Raw genomic sequence first — 24,211 nt, forward strand, 5'->3', positions numbered from 1 at the left:
TCGGCTCCCAATAATCCTTTTGATACATCTGCTACTATAAATGGTCATTCAAACTTATGTTTAAGACCTAAAACAATGGTTAACAGCTTTGACCAATAAGTTTTTATTTCAGAACCGTTTGCGGCATAGAGACTAAAGTCAGAGAGTTCAAGTTTTTTAGTTTTTGACACTGGTATAACAGACAAATCTGCACTGCTATCTACCAGATAAGATCGCCCACAAGTTCTATCTTTAACAAATAATCGATATTGGCAATTTATTGTAGGAACTAGGGTAGAACATTCAGCTGCTTTTGACCCCACCCTTCCTTGTTTTACTTATTTTTCCGTGGGCAAGGTGGTACACACTTTTCAGGTTTACACTGTGAATTGATAATAACAATATTTACCATTTGTTTTGAACTGTGTTCTGTTTCTACTTCTGCTGCGCGATCAGGATCTATTTGATTCTCGGAGCGTCTTAACTTCATTTTCTAAGTCTTTAATTTTTACAAGAAGATTTTGGACTGATAAGGATGTGGAAGGAACTGATTGGGCCAAGGTAATTTGAAGCTCCTCAGCATATTGCATCACCACTATACAACTGGCCATCTGCGCGATTTTGTCCGTCGTTTGTTCCGATAGCACTAATATACTTCCAACTATTACTAGGAAGTTTATCGAGCCACAATGTTTTTAAAGCGTTTTACGACAATTTGGTCCCAGCATAGTTTCGGATTTTTTGTAATAACAGGCTAGGCTTCATATCGCCCAGTTCCAACCCACTCAACAGTTTTTTTTTTTATTTTACGCTCCCACAATTGAAAATTGTTAAGAGTCATTCTTTTGCCAGTGAATATTTATTATTTTCATCACTGGTTACCAGATCCCAGATATTTTCGACATATTTTGGTTCAAGCTGGGCCAGCAGGTAATTGAAATTAGTTGCCTCCGTTGCTATAACAGCGATTGTAAACTGAGCTTCATTTTGGCAAAACCAAATATTAGGCTTTTCTACCCAAAAGGGAGGAAGCTTTACGCTTACCTTATTGATTTTTGGAGCATTCAAAAGATTGCCCCCATCAAGTCCTCTTCCTGCTGGCATTTTGAGTAATTTTATTAAACACTGTCTGCGACGAATTCCAACAGATTCCGCATTGGACAGATCGTCAATAATTACATAGCAGGGGTGGTTTTTTTTTTTTTTTTTTTTTTTTTTTTTTTTTTTTTTTTTTTTTGCCTCGTAGATCACGTCAGGGCCACAACTTATTGGTGGTGTCTAACTAAGGCAAAAACACACAAATAAGAACTTATAACATCTTTATTATATAATTTTATAAGACATGAGTCGGTGTGTTACTTAGGCAACAATAAGTGACGTCACAGAACATATATCTCTGAAGCCAACCTTATTGATGTCAAAACACTCACTAACACCCCAAAACACCATAAGGAAGAGCAACCTGCTCCCACACACCTTCTTCAGCATCGGAATCCAAATGTCATTCAATTTCACACTCTCCTCCTTCCTACTGAAATTCCTGGGGTGTTTTGCAATCTCTATGGCCTCTCCGTATAGCCTTTGATGGTCTTCACTTGTAGCTGCCAGTACTTGAGTCCTGTCAAAATGAATGTGGTGGTCTCCTGGCTGTAAGGCACGTTCTGCAACAGCTGATCTGTCAATTTCCCCTCTTCTGCTATTGCTCGTGTGCTCTTCAAGTTGTTTTTTGACAGCTGTTCTTGTAGTACCCACATACACCTCCAACAACTACATGGAATCCTATAAATTCCAGCTTTTACCATTGGTGTGCAAGCATCCTTGGCCGATTTTAGGTGATCCAAAACTGACCAAGGCTGCTCGCCAACTGCTGGAAAAAGCTGGAATTTATAGGCTTCCCTACAGTTGTGGGGAGGTGTAAGTGGGTACTACAAAAATAACTGTCAAAAAACAACTGGGAGAGCACACGGGGCAATTTCAGAAGAGGGGAGACTGGCACATCAGCTGTTGTGGAACATACATTACAGCCAAGAGACCACCACATTTATTTTGATAGAATACAAGTACTGGCAGTAACAAGCAGATACCATGAAAGGCTATACAGAGAGGCCAAAGAGATTGCAAAACACCCCAGGAATTTCAACAGAAAGGAGGAGGGTGTGAAACTGAATGACATTTGGATTCTGGTGCTGAAGAAGATGGGTACCAGTCTTTCACCGTGGGATGATAGCAACAGCAGACGAGGCAGTTGACAATGGCCAATTGCGCTTGCGTATTCAAAACATGTGACACAACAATGCGCATAAGCTCACGGAAGGGGAATTTTTCTGTAGTCAATAGCGAGCCAGGGCGTGAATCGGACATTCAACAAAGCTACGATCCCCCTTGAAAATGTCCTACACAGATGGGGACAAAGCATCCGGTTTTAAAGGGAAATCCATTCGAACACGGCATAATAGCCCAGCACATTTTATTAATTGTGCCAGAGGTGACTGACAGAATTAAAATGTACATATAACTGTTCCCTAACAAATCATAGTCTAAGTTCTCTGGGCATGACTCAGGGAAAAACTGACAACACCAACAAAAAATCTGCTCCTCTACTGGCAAGAAAATGAGCATTATGTTGCATACCTTGGATGCTGTAGGTCATGAAATGCAACTCCAATTGTTGATGGTACAAGACCCAGATGTCTTTCCAACCATCGAACACACAAAAAAAGAGGTGCAGATGAGGGAGAAGAATGCCGAGACGCGGCTGTAGTAGCCAAAACCTGTGTGAGCTGAGTTACGCCCTATAACAACTTTTGAAGTTGCTGCTCCTGCAAGTGAATGATTCGAGACAATAGCACTCTTATGACAAGACAGACATTATGATACGCTTGAACAGGCAAACTGTGCATCAGAACAGCGAATGAGCAACTCAAATCTTGCAACACTGAAAACAACTTAGACCAGCAGCATGAATGAAACTGGGCAGTGGTATGCATTTTAACGAACAGCCTGAACTAAGCAGAAAAGACAACTACTAAGAAACTTTTGAAGTAGGCTGAAAATCATACCAAGGAGGGAGAATCATGAATGCAAAGAACACTGCCCTCTGGCTGAGGGAACAGAACAAGCGAAACAACACTGCCACAGCAAACCCAATTATCACATGATGAGCAATGTGAAAACAAAACTTGCTCCAGAAAGCAAACCAATAAACAGGAAAGAAAACTAATCTCATAGAACACTGAATCATGAAACCTGTGAGAGACAACAACATCAAAATGCACTTGTACCTTGTTGCCAGTTATGGCAGACTAGAGGAGAGAAGTGAACAACAACAGCAATTTACATTTACTCATGGAAACAGACTTTTAACCACTGAAGTAGCCTCATCCTGATGAGTGATCGAAGACAATTGTAAAATAATAACTTAATTAATGAAATGAAACTAAATTATAATGTCCTTACATGAATGTCCACACAACTACATACAATAGGCATATCTCTCCTGTGATGCTGTCTGTGATGTGCCTACACAATAAGCCCCACAGTCATGGCAGGTGGCGAGTGAAGACCTGCACTGTTACTGGGCCGGTACTGACAGCGAGTGACGGCTGATGTGCTGCTCGTGCAGACTAGGATGAACTGGGCCGGGTCTCCTGGCATGAGGCCCTAAGATAAAATGCCTGGTACTGCCAACTGGTAGCGCTGGAACTGAACTGCTGATGTGGGCAGATGGAACTGCTTGTACAGCCAACTTGAGGCATAACTAACTTACTACAGTCAGCCCGTGGCCTAAATAGTCTAAAGTGGGTGGATACCCACATGGCGCTGCAAGGGAACGTGAACTTGCATAGGAAAATAGTGCCCTGCCGATAGCATTTTCTCCTGTGATGGGTACACTGCCTGTCAGCGAAGTTTGTGTTCCCAGACACTGTGGAGACGATGTGTAACTCTGTGGTAAACAGCCCCGATTATACAAGGAAAATATCTCTGTTTTGATGAGAGCCGTTTACCCATGTCCTCCTGGCAGAACTGCTGCCTGCACTTCCTGTCTGGTACAAGGAGCAAACTACTACCAGTTGAATACAACATTAGATAAAGATCCAAAAATAATTCCTGAGACAGTTAATTTAAAAGTACCTTAGACATGCATAAATAATAATAATAATAATAATAATAATAATAATAATAAACATACTGCTTCACTTACTGTGCCTTTCTTCACATCATCTGTAACAAGATCGGTGAATATCCAACCAATACGCCTTAAGCCAAGCTGCCCAGCCAGATCATCCACATGCTTTCTGTCCTTGTCTGATTCAAGTAATGTAATGCTATCTCGTGTACTTGTTTGTGGTGGTTCATATATAGCAGCCACTGTACCACGTATACCTAAAGGAACATCTCCATGAATTTCATAACGCCCATAAAGAAATCCAAGGCGTTGATGACCTGTACTGCGCCAGTAATTAATGAAACGTTCAACAAGATAGGCATTCTCAAACATGACGTTGTCCACATGGCGATACACCTGAAACCAACAATTTAAAAAAGTTACTGTAGTTCAGTAATTCGATGCTGTTTCTACTGTCATGATTTATCACAAAGAAACAAAAAAAATAGAGAAACTTATGTGGCACAATTTGTTCAGTCTTCAGCATTGATAATACATTGACAAGTCAAATGTTATAAGTACATTTTACTGCAGCTAGAAAAATATTTCACTAGTAACAGCAATCATTATGGGGTGTTTATAAATTAGTTATGCAAAAGTAACCATTAATTGTGAAAAGGGTAAATAACTTACAGAAATGTTTGATACAGCAATGAATGCAGTAATGTCAATTTTTATTCACACCTAACACTGTTGGTTTCCAACGTTCCCTCTAGGTGGCATCTGCGAAAATTATTCTAATAGTCATCACGGAGTCTTGTAATGGTGCAGAGCACACAAAGTGTTGTTCATGGTTTCATGAAACCGAATCCATTACTACAGCTCACAGACAATTCAGGATTAAATACTGCAAGCTACCACCTCAAAGACAAACTGTTATAAATTGGTAAAACTGTTTAAATGGATAACACAAGCAGTTGCCACTGTATATCAAGACTTGCTTCATAAAATTTGTCACGAAACTGATTATAGAGGGGGCATTTGTCATTTTACGATAGGTACTCACATGATTATCTGTAAATAGAACTTTTAAGATCTAAAGCACTCAGTGCTGTATCAAACATTTCTGTAAGTTATTTACCTTTTTCACAATTAAAGATTACTTACGTGTAATTAATTTATAAACACCCTGTATTAATTTATGTAAATAAAGTGAATTCTAATGGTGCATTGTTATTATTATTATTATTATTATTATTATTAGCAGTATTATTTTCTATGAGAAAGTTTGTTATGAAATTTTTTCTCTTAAGCTGAAGTTGCATTTGGATGGACAAGAATAATTACATAGCATCAGCTAGTGGCAGAATACCTGTCTCACACAACGTGGGTAAGACCACTGAGCCAAGGAGGACCTGGTGAACTGAATGGTAGAGAAACTGTTGAGATTTTGGAGGAATACAGATAGGATGTTCTTGCTCTGGATCAAGATCATAAATATGTCATCAATTAATCTGATCCAAGTGAGGGTTTTAGAATTCTGATTGGCTAGAAAGGAGACATCTAAATGACCTACTAGGAGAGACATATTGGACTGTACTAGTTAAGTGTCCTAACTGATGCCATGGATTTGCTTGTTGATTCTGCATGCAAAGACTTATCAGGAAGGAGGTGGGGGTGTGGAATCAGTTAAGGTTTGAGCCGGTACGATTTATTAGCAGAAAGACTGTGGCCAACAGGTTCATAGTGGCATTAACAATGACAAGCAGATGCCTTGTGGCAATGGAACACGCACTGTGAAGAGACAATGGAAGCAATGATTCATGTCTTTGATGTAAGAGGGTAGACTGTGGGCAATGGATTGCAGTTGTTGGTCAAGAAGTGCCCAAAGTGCAGAAAGTTTTTTTCAGTGGGGATGCAGCAACCAGCCACAATGAGGTTTTCTGTATGGGTGGACTTAGGACTTTTAAAAGTGTTTGTAAAAAGGGATTACATAAACTAGGATTCTAGATGCAGTTTTTATCCCTCCAATCATTATGGGTTAGTGTGTGTCAACCAGGTCCAAGGAAGCGGCATCCCACAGGGCTCCATAATGAATGTTATAATCTCCTCATCACTGTTAATGGGCTAGTGGCCTAATGGAGAGTTGTATGCTTTATGCACATAAAAAACACACACACACACACACACACACACACACACACGCGCGCGCGCGCGCGCGCGCGCGCACACACACACACACACACACATGCAAACTGCAATAAGATGATGTTATTTACGGAAATTCCAGTCAGATTGATGATTTCAACCTAATAACATGGTCAACTGTGGATTGTCTCTCCTGGAAACCAAAATGATTGCGGGACAAAAGGTCCTGCGAGTTGAGAATCCACTATAATGATCGGGTTACCATCTGATGAAGCAGTTTTCAGAGCTCACTGGCAAGGCTAATCAAACAGTAGCTGTCAATGAAATTGGGCTTTTGCCTGGCATAAGAATTGGGATGAGGCACTAACCCCACTTTATGAAGGTAAGACACCTTCTGGCCAAATATGGCTGAAGACCCTAAGTACATGGAGACTAAGTCACATTCTGATGCTGTATCATCTGATTATGAATCAAATTGAGGCCTAGGGTTAAATCGTGTAGGAGGAGGAGGAGGAGGAGGAGGAGGAGGAGGAGAAGAAGAAAGGGGGAGGGGGAGGAGGAAGTTATATAATTCAAGCTTATGGGGAGGAAAGGACAGAGGGATGTCTTCAACTAGTCTTTTGCAGTAGCCAAGTAAGGAGAGGAAGCTGCTATCACAAAGTGAGTAGTGACGTACTCAGTAAGAACTGATGCATCATTAGAAATACCCCATGAAAGAGGAGACCTAGAAGAATTGTTGATCTTTGGCTACCCAGTAGACTGCAGACCTTGGCTTGTGATGAAGGAGCTTATGTTCCAAAAGTGGGAGATGTAGCACTCTCAGAATTCATTCTTCCTGAATTTAATTGGGTAGTGAGCCTTTGCTTATAACCACTTAAAAATGATGAGTTTGTGAAGGATGTTAGTTGAAATATTGCAGGACCCTTCATCGGTTCTGAATAGCTGTTGTAATATCTTTGATCCAGCCATAGTACCAGCCACTAATGAAGGGGTCCATGTAAAGTGGTATAGCACCACCAGAAATACAGGTGATCAAAGTGGAGAGGTCTCTGACAGTTGATACTTTGAAGGGCTCAAAGTGGCAACTGAATCGCTTATTACTAAAAGGAGATAACACCTCAAAAATTGGAAGTGCAGAATTTGTTGTTTTGGGTTTCCTGAAAAATAGATGCATCTATTAGAGCTACAACTGGGTGCTGCTTTTGTCTTTACTTATTGAGAGCAGATTTAATTGTTCAATTGTTTCTAACAGGAGACAACTCCAGGAGCTGCAATGTGTGGTAGGCCTGGAATCATGATGAACCAATCAGTGCTTTTTGTTATTAAATTTGATTAACTGTTTAACAGGTAACATTAAGGTGAGCAGCTCAGGGTTTGAAGTTTCAAATAATGATGAAAAAACAAGAAAACAAAAGAAAGGTAAGTGTCATTATTTTGTACGAAACGCTAAGCGTTTTTAATTTTGTGATACACAATATGAAAACTGATGAAAGTATATTTCATTGTTATCATGAGGGCTAAGATACGAAAGGTACTAATGAAGTGTGCCACTTTCTATACCTATTCTTTGTACCCTAAAATGTAACTACTCGTTCAGCGATGCACACAGAGGCCAAAATTGCTATCATGTGGCTATAAGAATGTTATTGGTCTTAACAGACTGTAGCAAATTTGACAAAATCTACCACTATTTCCTCATCAGAGGGCACTATTATCTACCATCTGAGCATGGCTTAGGTGTTGTGAAAATAAAAATTACAAATGTGCAGCTGAGTGCTTATTTGAGATCAGGGTATGCCACATACCACTGAATCTAACCATCAGGATTGCTTTAAACTTGTTGTTGTTGTTGTTGTTGTTGTTGTTGTTGTTGTAGTTATTCTAGTCTTCAGTCCAAAGACTGGTTTGATGCAGCTCTCCATGCTACTCTATCCTGTGCAAACTTCTTCATCTCCGACTAAGTACTGCAACCTACATCTTTCTGAATCTGCCAAGTGTATTCATCTCTTAGTCTCCCTCTATGATTTTTACCCTCCGCGCTGCCCTCCAATACTAAATTGATGATCCCTTGATGCCTCAGAACGTGTCCTACCAACCGATCCCTTCTTCTAGTCAGGTTGTGCCACAAATTCCTCTTCTCCCCAATTCTATTCAGTACCTCCTCATTAATTACGTGATCTATCCATCTAATCTTCAGCATTCTTCTGTAGCTCCACATTTCGAAAGCATCTTTTCTCGTCTCATCTAAACTATTTATCATCCATGTGTCACTTCCCCATGTGGCTAAACTCCAGACAAATGCGAGGGTTGAATGAAACGTAATGCCGCCACCTTCGTTAATTGGGTTTGGATGGGACTATTTTAACAAATCAAACACAGAAATAATCCTTAGAATGTGATCTTTAATTATCACTTTTCCACATAATCACCAGCCAATTGGATACATTTCTGCCAACGACGAACAAGTTTTTTTAAGCCGTCACGGAAGAAGTCGACACTCTGTTTCTGCAACCACAGTCTCACAGTTCTCTCAATGTCTTCATTAGAAGCATAATTATGTCCCCGCGGATCATCTTTCATTACTGGGGACAGATGGAAGTCAGAGAGTGCTAAATCTGGACTGTATGGAGGATGCTGTACGCTGGTGAGATTCAGTCTCTGAAGTTCTGCTGTGGTGACATGTGAAGTGGGAGGTTTGTAATTGTCATGCTGCAGGAAAACATTTCCCTTTTCCTTTCAGACCCTTCTTAGCCATCATTTCAGAGTTTGCAGTGTTGTGATGTAATGCTCTGAATTTATTGTTGTTCCACGATCAGGGAAATCAACATGGATAACACCATCTGTGTCTCAGAACACTGTGGCCATGATTTTTCCAGATGAGGACTGCGCCTTGAATTTCTTTTTCTGGGTTGAGTCTTTGTGTCTATATTCCATAGACTGACATTTCGTCTCTGGGTCATAATGGTGTACCCACATTTCGCCTTCTGTCATAACTGAATGGGAAAAGGCATCACCTTCATTCTCATAAAACAAGAGGAGTTCCTGGCAAATTTCAAGTCTGTGCACTTTCATTTCAGGAGTCAGAATCCGGGGTACCCATTGTGCACAGATCTTCCGTTAGTCAAGCAAAGCAATAATGTGACCCACACGTTTTTGTGAAATGCCGATTGTGCTTCCAATTTCTCTCTGAGTGATATGACGATTGTCCTGAATCAATCTGTCAACATTTTGCTCGTGAAACTCGGTGGTTGCTGTCACAGGCCGTCCAACTTTTTGTTTGTCACACAGGTCAGATGTTCCCGCCTCAACGTCTTGAAACTTACTCGCCCAACAATGCGCAGTTCTCACATCAACACAATCACCATAAACTGCTTTCATTCTCTGATTAATCTTCTTTGGGGTGACACCTCCTGCTGTCAAGAATTCAATGACTGCACGTTGCTTAAATTGCATTGACTGACCGTCTGTGCAGGATTGCATACTTTACACTGTAACAACACAACCATTCAACGCTAAGGCTTCCCGCAAACTGGAGCTGTAGAGAAGAGGCTACAGAATAAGCCAGTACCTGCCACATACCAATGCTGCCAACTGTTGAAGAGTTACGAAGGTGGAGGCATTATTTTTCAGTCAACCCTCTTACTTTCAGAAAAGGCTTCCTGACACTTCAATCTACACTCGATGTTTACAAATTTCTCTTCTTCAAAAATGCTTTCCTTGCCGTAGCTAGTCTACAATTTTATATCCGCTCTACTTTGACCATCATCAGTTATTTTGCTCCCCAAAGAGTGTAAGTCATCTACTACTTTAAGTGTCTCCTTTCCTAATCTAATTCACTCAGCATCACCCGATTTAATTCGACTACATTCCATTATTCTCATTTTGATTCTGTTGATGTTCATCATATATCCTCCTTTTAAGACATTCTGTTCAACTGCTCTTCCAGGTCCTTTGCTGTGTCTGACCGAATTAAAACGTCACTGGCAAACCAAACAGTTTTTAGAATGAGATTTTCACTGTGCAGCGGAGTGTGCACTGATATGAAACTTCCTGGCAGATTAAAACTGTGTGCCGGACCGAGACTCGAACTCGGGACCTTGGCCTTTCGCGGGCAAGTGCTCTACCATTTGAGCTACCCAAGCACGACTCACGCCCCGTCCTCACAGTTTTACTTTTGCCAGTATCTCGTCTCCTACCTTCCACTTGCACTTGCCCGCGAAAGGCAAAGGGCCCGAGTTCAAGTCTCGGTCCGGCACACAGTTTTAATCAGCCAGGAAGTTTCAAACAGTTTTTATTTCTTCTCCATGGATTTTGATTTCTACTTCAAATTTTTCATTTGTTTCCTTTACTGCTTGCTCAATATACAGATTGAATAACACCAAGTATAGACTACAACCCTGTCTCACTCCCTTCTCAACACTGTTTCCCTTTCATGCCCCTTGATTCTTATAACTACCTTTTGCTCCCTGTATTTTACCCCTGCCATCTTCAAGTCACAGCTTTCTCTAAGTCTACAAATGCTAAAAACATAGGTTGGCTTTTCCTTAATTTATCTTCTAAGATAAGTCGTAGGGTCAATATTGCCTCACGTGTTCCAACATTTCTACAGAATCCAAACTGATCTTCCCCGAGGTTGGCTTCTAGCAGTTTTTCCACTTGTCTGTAAAGAATTCTTGTTAGTATTTTGTGGCTGTGACTTATTAAAATGATAGTTCAGTAATTTTTACACTTGTCAACACTTGCTTTCTTTGGGATTGGAGTTAATATATTCTTCTTGAAGTCTGAGGGTATTTTGCCAGTCTGATACATCTTGCTCACCAGATGGTAGAGTTTTGTCATGGCTGGCTCTCCCAAGACTATCATAGTTCTACTGGAATGTTATTTCAGTGTTCTGTCAAGTTCTTCATGCAGTATCATATCTCCCATTTCATCTTCATCTATGCCCTCTTCCATTTCATAATACTACCCTCAAGTACATTGCCCTTGTATAGATCCTCTATATACTCTTTCACCTTTCTGCTTTCCCTTTTTTGCTTAGAAGTGGTTTTCCATCTGACCTCTTGATATTCATACAAGTGGTTCTCTTTTCTCCAAAAGTTTCCTTAATTTTCCTGTCGACAGCATCTATCTTACTCCTAGTCTTATATGCTTCCACATCCTTACATTTGTCCTCTAGCTGTTTCTGCTTAGCCATTTTGCACTTGCAGTCAATTTCATTTTTGAGACGCTTGTATTCCTTTTTGCCTGCTTCAGTTATTGCATTTTTATATCTTCTTATTTTATCAATTAAATTCAATATCTCTTCTGTTACCCAAGGATTTCTACTAGCCCTTGTCTTTTTACCTACTTGATCCTCTGCTGTCTTCACTATTTCATCTCTCAAAGCTACCCATTCTTCTTCTATTGTATTTGTTTCCCTGTTCTTGTCAATCATTCCCTAATGCTTTCTCTGAAACTCTGGTTCTTTCAGTTTATCCTAGTCAGTCTCCTTAAATTCCTACCTTTCTGCAGATTCTTCAGTTTTAATCTGCAGTTCATAACCAATAAATTGTGGTCAGAGTCCATATCTTACAATTTAAAACCTGGTTTCTAAATCTCTGTCTTGCCATTATATAATCTATCTGAAACCTTTCAGTATCTCCAGGCTTCTTCCACGTATATAACCTTCTTCCAAGATTCTTAAACCAAGTGTCACCTATGATTAAGTAATGCTTTTTAAAAAAATTCTACCAGGTGGCTTCCTCTTTAATTCCTTAGCCCCAGTCCATATTCACCTACTACTTTTCCTTCTTTTCCTTTTCCTATTATTGAATTCCAGTCCCCCATGACTATTAAACTTTTGTCTCCCTTAACCATCTGAATAATTTCTTTTATCACATCATCATACATTTCTTCAATCTCTTCATCATCTGCGGATATAGTTGGCACATAAACCTGTACTACTGTGGTAGGCATGGGCTTCGTGCCTATCTTGGCTACAATAATGTGTTCACTATGCTGTTCATAGTAGCTTATCTGTGCTTCTACTTATTTATTCATTATTAAACCTACTCCAGCATTACCCTTATTTGATTTTGTATTTATAACCCTCTATTCACGTGACCAGAAGTCCTGTTCCTTCTGCCACTAAACTTCACTAATTCCCACTATATCTAAATTTAACCTACCAATTTCCCCTTTTTAAATTTTCTAGCATACCTTCCTCATTAAGGAATCTGACATTGAAACTTCCTGGCAGATTAAAACTGTGTGCCCGACCGAGACTCGAACTCGGGACCTTTGCCTTTCGCGGGCAAGTGCTCTACCAACTGAGCTACCGAAGCACGACTCACGCCCGGTACTCACAGCTTTACTTCTGCCAGTACCTCGTCTCCTACCTTCCAACCGGGCGTGAGTCGTGCTTCGGTAGCTCAGTTGGTAGAGCACTTGCCCGCGAAAGGCAAAGGTCCTGAGTTCGAGTCTCGGTCGGGCACACAGTTTTAATCTGCCAGGAAGTTTCATATCAGCGCACACTCCGCTGCAGAGTGGAAATCTCATTCTGGAATCTGACATTCTCTCTGATCCACAGAATGCCAGTTTTCTTTCTCCTGATAATGACATTCTCCACAGTAGCCCTTGCCCACAGATCTGAATGGGGAACTATTTTACCTCTAGAATGTTTTACCCAAGAGACGCCATCATTTAACCATAAGCAAAGCTGCTTGCCCTTGGGAAAAATTACGGCTTTAGTTTCTCCTTGATTTCAGCCGTTCAAGGTACCAGCACAGCCAGGCTATAGCGGTTAATGTTACAAGGCCAGATCAGTCAATCATCCAGACCGTTGCCCCTACAACTATTGAAATGGCTGCTGCCCCTCTTCAGGAACCACATATTTGTCTAAATGATAATTAATTGAAATCCTCAGCTGCCGAGAGGTGTTGTTGGTATACCTCGAGGGGGACAGCTGAAATGTGTGCCCCGACCATCTGAGCCACCGAGGACACAGACGAGTAGCGCGACTGCAGGGACTTATCCCTTGCATGCTTCCCATGAGACCCACATTCCCAACTGTCCACAATCTACATACGTAATGTACCTAATAGGTATTTGCCCATTCACTAATTACTCGCGCACACTAAGGTGACTATTCCCGCAAGAGTTCGGGCAACCTGTGCGCATTTGCACAGATGAAGGTCAATGGCTGGGTAACCTTTAACTATATATAGTTAAACTATACTCTTACGGGATTCATCACCTTAGTGTGCGTGAGTAATGAGTGGATGGACAAATACCTATTAGGTACACTACGTATGTAGATTGTGGACAGTTGGGAATGTGGGTCTCACAGGAAGTGTGCAAGCGGTAAGTCCAAACAGTCACGCTATTCATCTGTGTCTTCTGTGGCTCGGATGGACAGAACGTCTGCCATGTAAGCAGGAGATCCCAAGTTCAAGTCCCGGTCGGGGCACACATTTTCCGCTGTCTCCATTGAGGTATATCAACAACACCTGTTGGCAGCTGAAGGTTTCAGTTAATCATCATTTATTCTGGAGAAGTTGCACGGTCATCAATGGTATCTTTTCTTTCGAGAACAGTTACTATCTTCATACACGATTGTCTGGCCTCTCAACAGATACCCCTCCGTTGTGGTTGCACCTACAGTATGGCTATCTGTATCCGTGAGACAAACAAAACAAGCCTCCCAGCCACAAGCATGGTCCATTGGTCGTGGTTAATGCAGCAAAAACAAGTGAAATAGTGGATTTTAAAACATGGTAGATCTCTTTATACAAAAGGTTATCATCTCAGTTGAAGCAATGGGAAGAGGCATAGAAAAGAGAACAAAGTATCATTTTCTGCCCAGCAGTTCCTGCACTATGAGCACTGTTTAGAAAATAAAGGGCAGGTAGTTTATTGGAGAACTCAAAGATCTTACATTTACATTAATGAAGGCCATGACGTATTTTCGTAGTAAAAACACTGGGCTTCCTCAAAACAGAGGGATACGATGAGAAAGTTCCCGTAAACACAACAGAAAATATGATATTGAGAAACTACTGAGTATATTACAGATCAAACAGTATCTAGCCTTTTATAATCAGCCGAAGCCATGGACTATCACAGAAGGAGATAGGATGACTGAAAAGTGACTAGCATCTTTTGTAAGATGTAATGTATTCTTTTTTGTATGAACTTAGGACACTATTTTTAACACTTAGCTATAAAGTTAATACTCGGTGGTTTAGGTTTGTGTATGGTAACAATGCATTTTTCCGTGTAATAGTGCGCTCAAGACACATACATCTACTTTAAAGTAAATTACATCTAGTGCACTCAAAATACTATCATTCATTAATTCTACACCTACATGTACAGCTACATCTACATGGATACTCCGCAAATCACATTTAAATGCCTGGCAGAGGGTTCATCGAACCACCTTCACAATTCTCCATTATTTCAATCTCGTATAGCGCATGGAAAGAACAAACACCTAATCTTTCTGTATGAGCTCTGATTTCCTTGTTTTATCGTGGTGATCGTTTCTCCCTATGTAGGCCGGTGTCAACAAAATATTTTCGCATTCGGAGGAGAAAGTTGGTGATTGGAATTTCATGAGAAGATTCCTTCACAACGAAAAACGCCTTTGTTTTAATTATGTCCAGCCCAAATCCTGTATCATTTCAGTGACACTCTCTCCCACATTTCGCAATAAAACATAACATGCTGCCCTTCTTTGAACTTTTTTTGATGTACTCCATCAATCCTATCTGGTAAGGATCCCACACTGTGAAGCAGTATTCCGAAAGAGGACAGACAAGCATAGTGTAGACAGTCTCCTTAGTAAATCTGTTACATTTTATAAGTGTCTTGCCAATAAAATGCAGTCTTTGGTTAGCCTTCCCCACAATTTACAGCCTTTGGATTTGACTTTTAACCGAAGATTCCTTTTAGCACTCATATGGATCACCTCACACTTTTTGTTATTTAGGGTCAACTGCCAATTTTCGCACCATTCAGATATCTTTTCTAATCTGTTTGCAATTTGTTTTTTTCTTCTGATGACTTTATTAGTCAATAAATAACAGTGTCATCTGGAAACAACCTAAGACTGCTGCTCAGATTGTCTCTCAAATTGTTTATATAGATAAGAAACAGCAAAGGGCCTACAATACTCCCTTGGGGAATGCCAGAAATCACTTCTGTTTTACACAATGACTTTCCATCAATTACTATGAACTGTGACCTCCCTGACAGGACATCACAAATCCAGTCACATAAGTGAGACAATATTCCATAAGCACACAAGCTCCTTGTGTGCTAGTGTGTCAAAAGCCTTCCGGTAATCCAGAAATATGGAATCAATCTGAAATCCCTTTTCAATAGCACTCACCACTTCATGTGAATAAAGAGCTAGTTGTGTTTCACAAGAACCTGGTTTTCTAAATCCTTGTTGACTGTGTGTCAATAGACCACTTTCTTTGAGGTAATTCATAACGTTCGAACACAATATATGTTCCAAAATCCTGCTGCATATCGACGCTAATGATATGGGTCTGTAATTTAGTAGATTACTCATATTGCCTTTCTTGAATATTGGTGTGATCTATGCAACTTTCCAGTCTTTGGGTACGGATCTTTCATCGAGCAAACGGTTGTATATGATTGTTAAGTACGTACCTAATGCATCAGCATTCTCTGAAAGGAACCTAATTGGTATATAGTCTGGACCAGGAGACTTGCTTTCATTAAGTGATTTAAGTTGCTTCACTACTCCGAGGATATTTACTTCTACATTACTCATGTTGGCAGCTGTTCTTGATTCAAATTCTGGAATATTTACTTCATCTTCTTTTGTAAAGGCATTTTGGAAGGCTGTGTTTAGTAACTCTACTTTGGCAGCACTGTCTTCGATAGTATCTCCACTGCTATCATGCAGAGAAGGCATTGACTGTTTCTGCCGCTAACATACGACCAGAATCTCTTTGGATTTTCTGCCAGGTTTCGAGACAAAGTTTCATTGTGGAAACTATTATAAGCACCTCGCATTGAACTCCGCACTAAATTTCAAGCTTCTCTAAAAGATCGCCAATCTTGGGGATTTTGTGTCTGTTTACATTTGGCATGTTTGTTTTGTTGTTTCCGTAACAGTGTTCTGACCCGTTTTGTGTACCAAGGAGGGTCAGCTCCATTGTTTGTTAATTTATTTGGTATAAATCTCTCAATTGCTGCTGATACTATTCCTTTGAATTGAAGCCATATCTGGTCTACACTTATACCGGGAAGGAGTGGAGACTGTCTCTCAGGAAGGCGTCAAGTGAATTTTTATCTGCTTTTTTGAACAGGTATATTTTTTGTTTATTTTTGGAGGATTTGGGGGTTACAATATTCAATCTTGCTACAACAACCCTGTGTTCGCTAATCCCTGTATCCATTTTGATGCTCGTTATCAACTCAGGATTATTTGTTGGTAAGAGGTCAAGTGTGTTTTCACAACCGTTTACTATTCGTGTGGGCTCATGAACTAACTGCTCGAAATAATTTTCTGAGAATGTGTTTAGCACATTTTCGGATGATGTTTTTATGTGTATCTCCGGAATTAAACATGTATTTTTGCCAACATCTTGAGGTTAAATTAAAGTCACCACCTACTATATTCATATGAGTCGGGTACGTGTTTGAAATCAAACTCAAGTTTTCTTTGAACCTTTCAGCAACTGTATCATCTGAATTGGGAGGTCAGTAAAAGGATCCAATTATTATTTTATTCCAGTTGCCAACAATGACATCTGCCCATACTAACTCACAGGAACTATCTACTTCACTTTTGTGACAATATAAACTACTTCTAACAGTAACAGACATGCCACCGCCAACCGTGTTTAGCCTACCTTTCGGAACACCATTAGCTTCTTCTCAAAAAGTTCGGCTGAGCTTACCTCTGGCTTTAGCCAGCTTTCAGTGCCTATAACAATTTGAGCATCAGTGCTTTCTGTTAGCACTTGGAGCTCTAGCTATTTCCCAACACAGGTACAACAATTTACAATTGTTGTACTGATGGTTCCTGGATCTAGGTTCTTCCTGTGTTCGGCCTGCACCCTTTGTGACTGAAGCTCTTCTTGTGTTTTCCTGGGAGCCTCTAACCTAAAAAAAAGCTACCCAGTCCACGCCACGCAGCCCCTGCTACCTGTGTAGCTGCCTCCTGCATATAGTGGACACCTGACCTTTTCAGCAGAATCCGAAACCCAACCCAACGTAATTTAAATAACTGGTTTAAAATATATTTGCTTCCTCATTTACTGCAACAAATGGAGAACTCCAAGTGACAAAAATCACCATAGCAGCTACAAATATTTCAAACTAGGTAATATTATTCTTACACATTTCAGAAAATTAGCTGTTTCAAATGGTAGAATGAAATTGGTCATTAAGTTACTGAACATGGTTAGATGTCTTGTACCAAGTGCTGCAGGGAAGCTATCGATAGACACACAGACACTATGGGCAGTACAATAGTGGGTAGAAGAACTGTCAATGGGAAGACACAGATCAATATCAGAAAGAAGTTGGTAAATTAGAAGGCCTCTTATCAGACAACATGCTGATGTGCGTTGAAGTCCCCAAGTAGAATAAAGGGAGCTGGGGGGCGGGGAAATATGGGGTGGGGGGTTGATAGATTAAGGTGGTCATTTCAAGACACGTGTGCCCCACTTGGGAGTAAACAGATATTGCAAATGGTAATCTCTTGGGTCATTCATATTTGCAATGCCATCAAAACCATTGTCGCACATGGGGGGATCCACTCACAGACATATGTGGGACCAATGTACAGACCCCTCCAGATGCTTTCTCATGGTGTATTGTTCCAAAAGAAGACAAAGTAACAGCGCAGGGTTGGAGAATGGTCTTCAGTGAATGTGGTTCTTGGAGAATAACACAGGCAGCAACACAGGACATTAGTTACTGCAGTTCTGGCTGATGACAGTAATATCCATTGTAGTTCTGCTGAATTATCAAATTAGGCATGTCCTGGTTAGGTATGAAGGGGCCAAGAGAACAAGTCACACCCCAGGACCACTGAGGGGTAAAACAACGTTGACAAAATTAGGTTCTGAGTCTGTTGGTGTGAAGGGATCTGGCACCTCGAAGGTCACCAGACCTTGCGCTGAGATTTCTTCTTTTTCTCCTTTACTATGTCAGAGGCTTATTTGCTGTAAGGGCAGGAACTGAGGAGGAGTGCACGGCCCTGAGGTCTGCACACTGGGCTCTTTCAGGCACTGGTTACTTATCTGTAGATTTCCAGAAGAGGATTCACTACAGGGAGCCCTGTCACTGGTAGAGAAATGGATACGGGCACTACTACTCTCAGAATTACCTGTGGTATCTACAGACGTGTAGCTGATTGAAATATGTTATGGACCATTCGAAACTCGCAGTGTGTCGATGCAGGAATCCTCCTCTCTTACACCTTGAATGACCACAGCATGACCACTGTTAAAGAGTGGGACATGCCTGAGCTACAATGTCTTGACCATCTTGTGGACAGCATGTCAAGGAGGATACAAGCACGTTACAATGCACTGACTGGAGCAATATGGTACAAAATGTTATCAAGTAGCTGACTTTGCTTTCACAGGTGTGTATGTCTGTGCCCTTTTCAAAAGATTGCCTGTAATTTGGTTACTGTTCTGTGTTTATTTCCAACTATAAGATTCTTTTCTGCTTATTACATAATTATCTCCAAGTTCTGAACCCAAACCCCAGACATTAGTAGATATGCAGGATGTCCAAAACGTTTTTGCACAATTTATAGGTCAATGCTATTATTTCCATTAGATTTCCTTATGGCAGTGCAAAATTCAAAATAGAAAGAGGAGACAGGAGAAGAGAATCCATATCGCCAAAACTATTTCAGCATCTTGTAGATTCTTAAACTCAGTATGTGTTAACGAAACATATCTGAATCATCTTAATTCTGATGATACAATTGTATCATTTACATCTGGTACAGATAAGACTTCAACAACTAATGGAAGAACTCAATAGACTAAGTTTCAGAGTAGACCTGAAAACCAGTATCAAATCAGTCAAACAGTTGCAGGTATAATGGTTTATTAACAAACCTTGGGCATGGTTTCAACACTTGTAAAATTTTCTTCTGCATAAGTACATGAATCTATTGAGGAAATCTTTACATCATAATTAAAATGAATTATCCAGGTGTAAAGGATGTACAAAATCGCTGAGTAAAGATATAATAAACAGAAATTATTTGCACATAAAATCACATATTGGTGACAACGAATTTCAGAGCAAATAAGTTCATGTCAAGCAACATGGTATGTGTGTCCATCAGTAAAACCAAATAAAATTAATTAAAAAACATTCCCACTGGAGATGGAATAAGCATAAAAGTCTTCATATTAAAATGTACATGGAATTATGTGGCTGGTGACATGGTGCCAATTCAGAATCCTAAATGAAATAATTGTACACTCACTACGTCCGTGACATACTTTTTTTCATTGATTGTAACAACTAACAACTAGGTTTGTTGTTTAGCACTTTCAACATATTTCATGATAGAATATACATAATTTTTTCCACATCTCTTCCTGGTCTATTGTATGGGCAAGAACCACCTACCTATAAAAGGGTGGGGGTGGGAGTGAAAAAGGAGTGTATCCCACCACGCATGAATACCTTACACTTTAGTCATCCAGTATTTGAGAATGAGGGCACTTAGAGACTTATAACAAACTTTATATATAGTTTATCTAAAAACAAAGATGATGTGACTTACCAAACGAAAGTGCTGGCAGGTTGATAGACACACAAACATACACACAAAATTCATTTGTGTTTGTGTGTATGTTTGCGTTTGTTTGTGTGTCTATCAACCTGCCAGCACTTTCGTTTGGTAAGTCACATCATCTTTGTTTTTAGATATATTTTTCCCACGTGGAATGTTTCCCTCTATTATATTTATATATAGTTTAAAACACTTACGAAACTTTTTCTTGCTGATTACCCCCACAAAATAATGAAAGGAAAATTGTTTATCATTTACTACACTTACACTGCTCATGTAGTAAAACTGCCGCACGGGGCATGAAGTTTTAATTTATTACTTTTTCACTACTAATTGTATTCATGACACATTTTGCAGACTTTATGCACATACATCACTTAATGTACCAGAAAAATTATATCATTGTACAACGTACAGATCAGGAGATATGAGATCAAATACAGAGATGGACACAGCAGAGGGTGGGGGGGGGGGGGGGGGGGGGGAAGAAATAAACAGAGAGAGGGGAGGAATAGGAGATGAGATGAACAGACAGAGGGGGATGAGGAAATAGACAGAAAAAGGGAAGAGGAGGAGATGGACAGGGAAAGGAAGGAGGAGGAGATGAACAGGGAGAAGGGGGAGGAGGAGGAGATGGAACTGTGAGAGGAGAATTGGACAAAGGGGGGAGGAGCAGATGGACATAGGGGGAGAGTAGCAGATTTACCAGGGGGGGGGGGGGGGTTAAGAGATGGACTAGTAAAAATTTGGAATAGATACATACCTCAGCAATGCAGGATACTCAGCTAGTGAGTTTATATATTGAAAAGAAGATAGCACAAATCAACACTGAAGTCATACAACCAGTTGACAAATTTTTGTGTTTAGTGTAGTTGGCAACAATTAATGGATGAACAGGAAAATTAACAGAAGAGTAAAAAATGACCTGTTTTGTCTTCGTGAAGTTAAATAGTTTTCCAAACTAAGCTTCTGATGTGCCTGAAATGGAGAGGTCATTACATGTATATTATCAGTTTTGACTTACTGCAGTGAGACTTCACGCGAAACTACTGAAATGCCAACGGCTGCTCAGCAAGCAAAGAGCAAGATGCTTGTTGGAAATAGCTACGAGAAAAAGGAAAACAAAGAAATGAACTGAGGAACAGACTGGAGTGGACTTCTCAACTATGGCTCTAATGAGGGAAGGAATATTTACATTAAAAAGTCCAATGATGATGGTATCAAGAGAGATGGAGCACAAGCTCAGATTAGGGAAGGATGAAGAAAGAAATCAGTCATGAACTTAGAAAGGAACTATCTCAGCATTTTCCTTTAGTGACACAGAGAAACTAAAGAATACCTGTATACGGACGGTCATACAGGGATTTGAACCTCCATCCTTCAAAATGCAATGCCATTACTACAATGAAAACGAAGTGAAGATGGATGGGACATACAGCCACGCAAAAATAATACCAACAATTGATCAAATTCGTTTACAGACAGTAGGTATAAATCAAGATTAGCAACCAAATACAACTGAACAGAAGAGCATAAACATGCCCAAAGAATGAAGTAAGTTTGGATGCAGAATAAAACAAAGCTCACCGGCAAATGCAACACGACTTTATGTGGTCTGAATCAGGCCTCACGAGTAGACAATAAAAAGAATAAGCAAACAGCAGAAGAATTGACTTTAATTCACAAGTCTTAATGACAGACAAAGGCAAATGTAATAATTCACTCAGCAATTCAATTTTGGACAACAACCCACAAGCAGCCATACAGAAAAATATGTAGGATAGGGAAGCCGCTGCCACACATGAGGTGACCATCTTGCTTTCTTGCCTCTTTACTGTTCTCTGCTTAGGCAAAAAAGCAAGACTGTTACCTCATATAATGGCTTCCACAGTTATTACGAACAAATTATACAAGAAAACAATAAAAGCAGAGAGAACAAAAAACATAAAATTCACTTTCTTCTTGTTTATAAGAATAAAACTGGAATGAAATGAAACACAACCCAGCTAACATATTAAAACAATGTAAGAATTAAAAAAAATATATGATAAACATCTGATATATAATTATAAACTTTCCATGATACTAACCTGTCGATTCAAGGTAATGGCATTTGGCTGACATTTTGAGCAAATACCCTTAGGCCAAGGTGGATGATCTTTGCAACCAGCCCTGATTCGACAGCTAATATCCTCCAGGTTTACAAATTTACCCCTGCAAAAACAAAGGACAACCATTTAGATGGTGTGAATCATCTTCTAACTCTTAACAACAACAACAACAACAACAACAACAACAACAATAAAAATAATAATGAATACAGGCAAAAGTTGAGAGACTTAATATGTCTCTAAGAAATAATTTCATATCATTAATAATAATAATAATAATAATAATGACAGCCATAATAACAATAATAATACAATTTTAAACATGGTTGTGTGACGACAACAGTACAAGCACATCAGTTGGCTGTTATTATTACAGCACAACATACATACAACTTTAGGCCACTGGTTTAAGAGTTTACAAAGTACTGGCACAAATTTCAGTGGTAGACATAACTGTATTTAGGCAATAGTGTGGGCACTGGGAGAAAGTGATCAGAACGAACTCCACAAAACAACCATGTGAGAAAACATACATCCTGTCTTTTGCACTTTGTAATGTGCAGTGATGTTGATACTATGTGTCTTGTAAGCTGGATTTCGAGTTTTTTAAGAATTGACATAGTGCCGAAAGACTCTTTACTACACAATGGCACAGTGTTTAATGAATGGACATATTTTATACCACTTTAAGATGTTCTGGAATGTACACAGCATGACAAAATTGTTAGTGGTTTAACCACATCTGTAAATGGCAATAAACTGCTGAAACCGATTATGTGAATATTGTAATTACAAATTGATCTTGAAGTAATAAATAATTATTATGGGCATTAATGACACAAACTCACTGTGTTTCTGCTATGGTATTTCTAAATATGTTGAATTACTCAATGTGTTTTATAAACTTGCTCTTTGCACTCAACTGTGATCTTTATGGACTAACTCTGTATTAGGCTGTCATATATTTCAGTCTATTAATGTTTATGTTTTATGTTTAAATTAGTTCTAACAAATTGCACACTAAGTGTGATACAAAATAGAGTGTACTGTGAGCTGACCTTGTGTTTCACGAGACCTTAACAAGACATGATGTAAGATGTTCCTGGCAAAGCAAACTGAACTACTGAGATGCATATATCTGACATCTTCCAATTAAACCACATTATGTGCTCTGCAAAGCTGGGTTTTTAATACAAGAGGTAAAAAATTGCTGTATGTGATTAGACATGCTTGAAGGAGACAGGGAAAGTTATTAGCCACAGGAACATGAAAGTTAGCAACATCTTGGGTGGTCACCGCCTACAAGTGTTTCTGTAACACACAATTATTTTCACATGTTTCAAACTGTTCATCTCTATTTAAGTTAAGGCAACGAATTTATAAAATAAAAAGAGGCAGTATGATCTCACTTTTATTTATCAACAATTAGAGGTACAAATAACAAAAGAATGGAAAGATATAATATGATATCTTTGACTGGTTTATATTTACTTTTCATTTTAGGGGATGAGATAACACTTGGTCACAACAGTCAAGATTAGGTATTTTGTGTATGATAGATTTATTAATTGTGCATAACAATGTTTCATTCTGACAGTGTGTTAATTCTGTAAATATTAGCTGTTCCAGTTTACCGCATTGTATTCACCTTTCGACAATCTCCAGACAAATGATCAGGGTAGTAAGTATTATATTCAAATGTTTTACGTTTTTATGTTATACTTTCTGACATGTTCCACACCAACAAGAACCATCTCATTTTTGGGTTTATGGAACAAAAACTGAATCTAATCTAATCTTAAGATACGAGTGTGTGGAGAGAAACTGTCTTACAGTTGTTCCACGTGTAATGCACCTAGCTTAACACGACTGTTACAAAGCAAAGTCTTCACAAAAAGCTTTATTGGTTTATCTTTCATTTCTTATTCTTTAGATTTAACCAATCCAGTCTATTTTAAGTTTGTAGAGATTAAGATGTACCTCAAGGAACGGCATCTTTAATTTGTTTTCAAAATGTAGATCCACTTATAGAATGAAGATAATTGTGAAAATTTAACTAATGAAATATTTCATTCT

The 24,211-nt window shown here is 39.4% G+C and overlaps 1 protein-coding gene across 1 annotated transcript in view; it reads right to left on the reverse strand.

The window, feature by feature from the left end:
- The window catches only part of LOC124596095 (nuclear protein localization protein 4 homolog), a 254,438-nt gene that overhangs the window by 151,425 nt on the left and 78,802 nt on the right, over positions 1 to 24,211 (reverse strand). Inside the window, exons 5-6 of the mRNA XM_047135091.1 lie at positions 22,115 to 22,238; positions 4,181 to 4,501 (exon numbers count right to left, since the gene is read on the reverse strand). Coding sequence (XP_046991047.1) covers positions 4,181 to 4,501; positions 22,115 to 22,238 — 445 coding nt within the window. The remainder of the gene's footprint in view (positions 1 to 4,180; positions 4,502 to 22,114; positions 22,239 to 24,211) is intronic.

The sequence above is a fragment of the Schistocerca americana genome, chromosome 2 (assembly GCF_021461395.2).
Source record: "Schistocerca americana isolate TAMUIC-IGC-003095 chromosome 2, iqSchAmer2.1, whole genome shotgun sequence".
NCBI lineage: Eukaryota > Metazoa > Arthropoda > Insecta > Orthoptera > Acrididae > Schistocerca > Schistocerca americana.